At 35.7% G+C, this 1,265-nt stretch overlaps 1 protein-coding gene across 1 annotated transcript; it reads right to left on the reverse strand.

The window, feature by feature from the left end:
• Nucleotides 1-304: 304 nt before the first annotated feature.
• On the reverse strand, nucleotides 305-1,259 carry LOC125852481 (geraniol 8-hydroxylase-like). Its single transcript, XM_049532203.1, has 2 exons — nucleotides 933-1,259; nucleotides 305-819 (listed from the first exon to the last, which is right to left on the reverse strand). Exons 1-2 carry the CDS (start codon nucleotides 1,147-1,149, stop codon nucleotides 320-322), a joined length of 717 nt encoding a protein of 238 aa, XP_049388160.1. The 5' UTR covers nucleotides 1,150-1,259; the 3' UTR covers nucleotides 305-319.
• Between the last annotated feature and the right edge of the window lie 6 nt (nucleotides 1,260-1,265).

Consider the following 1,265-nt stretch of genomic DNA (forward strand, 5'->3'; position numbering starts at 1 on the left):
TTTTCCTTCATACCAAACACACCCATAGTCTTAAACATGTTATGTGAAAATTTATAATTAAATAGGTATGAAAGTCATTTTTTTTTTATCTATAAACTAAAAGGAAAAGTAAGATAACTAAATTCAAACCAAGAAAACATTTGATAAAATGTTCCCTCTACCCGTCACAACTTTCAGAGAAAGGTAATCACATCATTCAAGATACTTTAACTCATCAGTAATTTATGGCAACCATTTGCGTAGGACTATACTTTGTAGTGGAGTATACTATGCAACGTAGAGAAACAAATAAAATAAAACAAATGAACATAAAGTTTATTTAAATAGGAGAAGTAGGAGTAGAGAATAAACTAACCAAACACAGTTGCTCGATTTGATTTCTGTCAATTTCACCAGGGCTAATGTCGAGAAGGGCATCTAACACATCAACATTTTCACGATTTCCCAATTCCCTTTCCTTTAGCCGCTCATCGATCAAATCACTCATAAGGTGAAGAATTTTAGTAAAATAATCAGTTAAGCTTCGTCTTATACCTTGTGGATCAATCTTTTTAAGAAAGGGGAAATAGTCCACCAAATTGGGTTTACCAACTTCAACCATGATCTTCCACACCAATTCTTTAAATTCCTTAGCAGAATCGGAAAATGGATCAGTCAAATCTTTAGAGAAAATGGTGTTGGACAACAAATTTAAGGAAGTTCTAAAAGCTGCTCTGCCGATATCCACTGCTTCACCAACTTTGCTACTTTTGTGACAGTAATCAATCAACTCCTGGATCTTTTTTGTCCTCACATGCTCGTTAGCGTCTAGCTTGTTTCCTGTGAATATACTAAAGGGAATAAAAAATCAATCTACTCTAATCTTTAGTGTAAACAAATTGGGCCAGGACTCATTTTATCCCGCTCAAAATTAACTCAATTACAGCGTTTACCTGAGAAGATGTGAGAGTTCATAATCTTACGAAGCGTTCTCCACTGAGAATTGTTGACAGGTAACCATATAACTGAGAAATCATTGTGATTGCAGGCACGGAGAGCGTCAATAACAAACCTATTAGAAAAGGCTAAATCTTGCTTTTGCATCACTTCTTTTGCCCAGAGGGACGACGAAATGATCACTGCGTTTATTTGTCCCAATTTGAGATTCATAATTGGGCCATATTTTTTTGCGAGTTGGGTAAGTGATATGTGGGGTTTATCACCAATCAAATGAAGATTTCCAATGATTGGCAAAGGAAAGGGACCTGGTGCAACTCTTTTGGCTC

This window comes from Solanum stenotomum, unplaced genomic scaffold (assembly GCF_019186545.1).
Source record: "Solanum stenotomum isolate F172 unplaced genomic scaffold, ASM1918654v1 scaffold35721, whole genome shotgun sequence".
Classification (NCBI taxonomy): domain Eukaryota; kingdom Viridiplantae; phylum Streptophyta; class Magnoliopsida; order Solanales; family Solanaceae; genus Solanum; species Solanum stenotomum.

Coding starts and splice junctions, on each gene's coding strand:
- LOC125852481 (XM_049532203.1), bottom strand. CDS start 1,149: ATGAATCTCAAATTGGGACAAATAAACGCAGTGATCATTTCGTCGTCC. Junction 820..932: donor GAACTCTCACATCTTCTCAG/GTAAACGCTGTA, acceptor GTATATTCACAG/GAAACAAGCTAGACGCTAAC.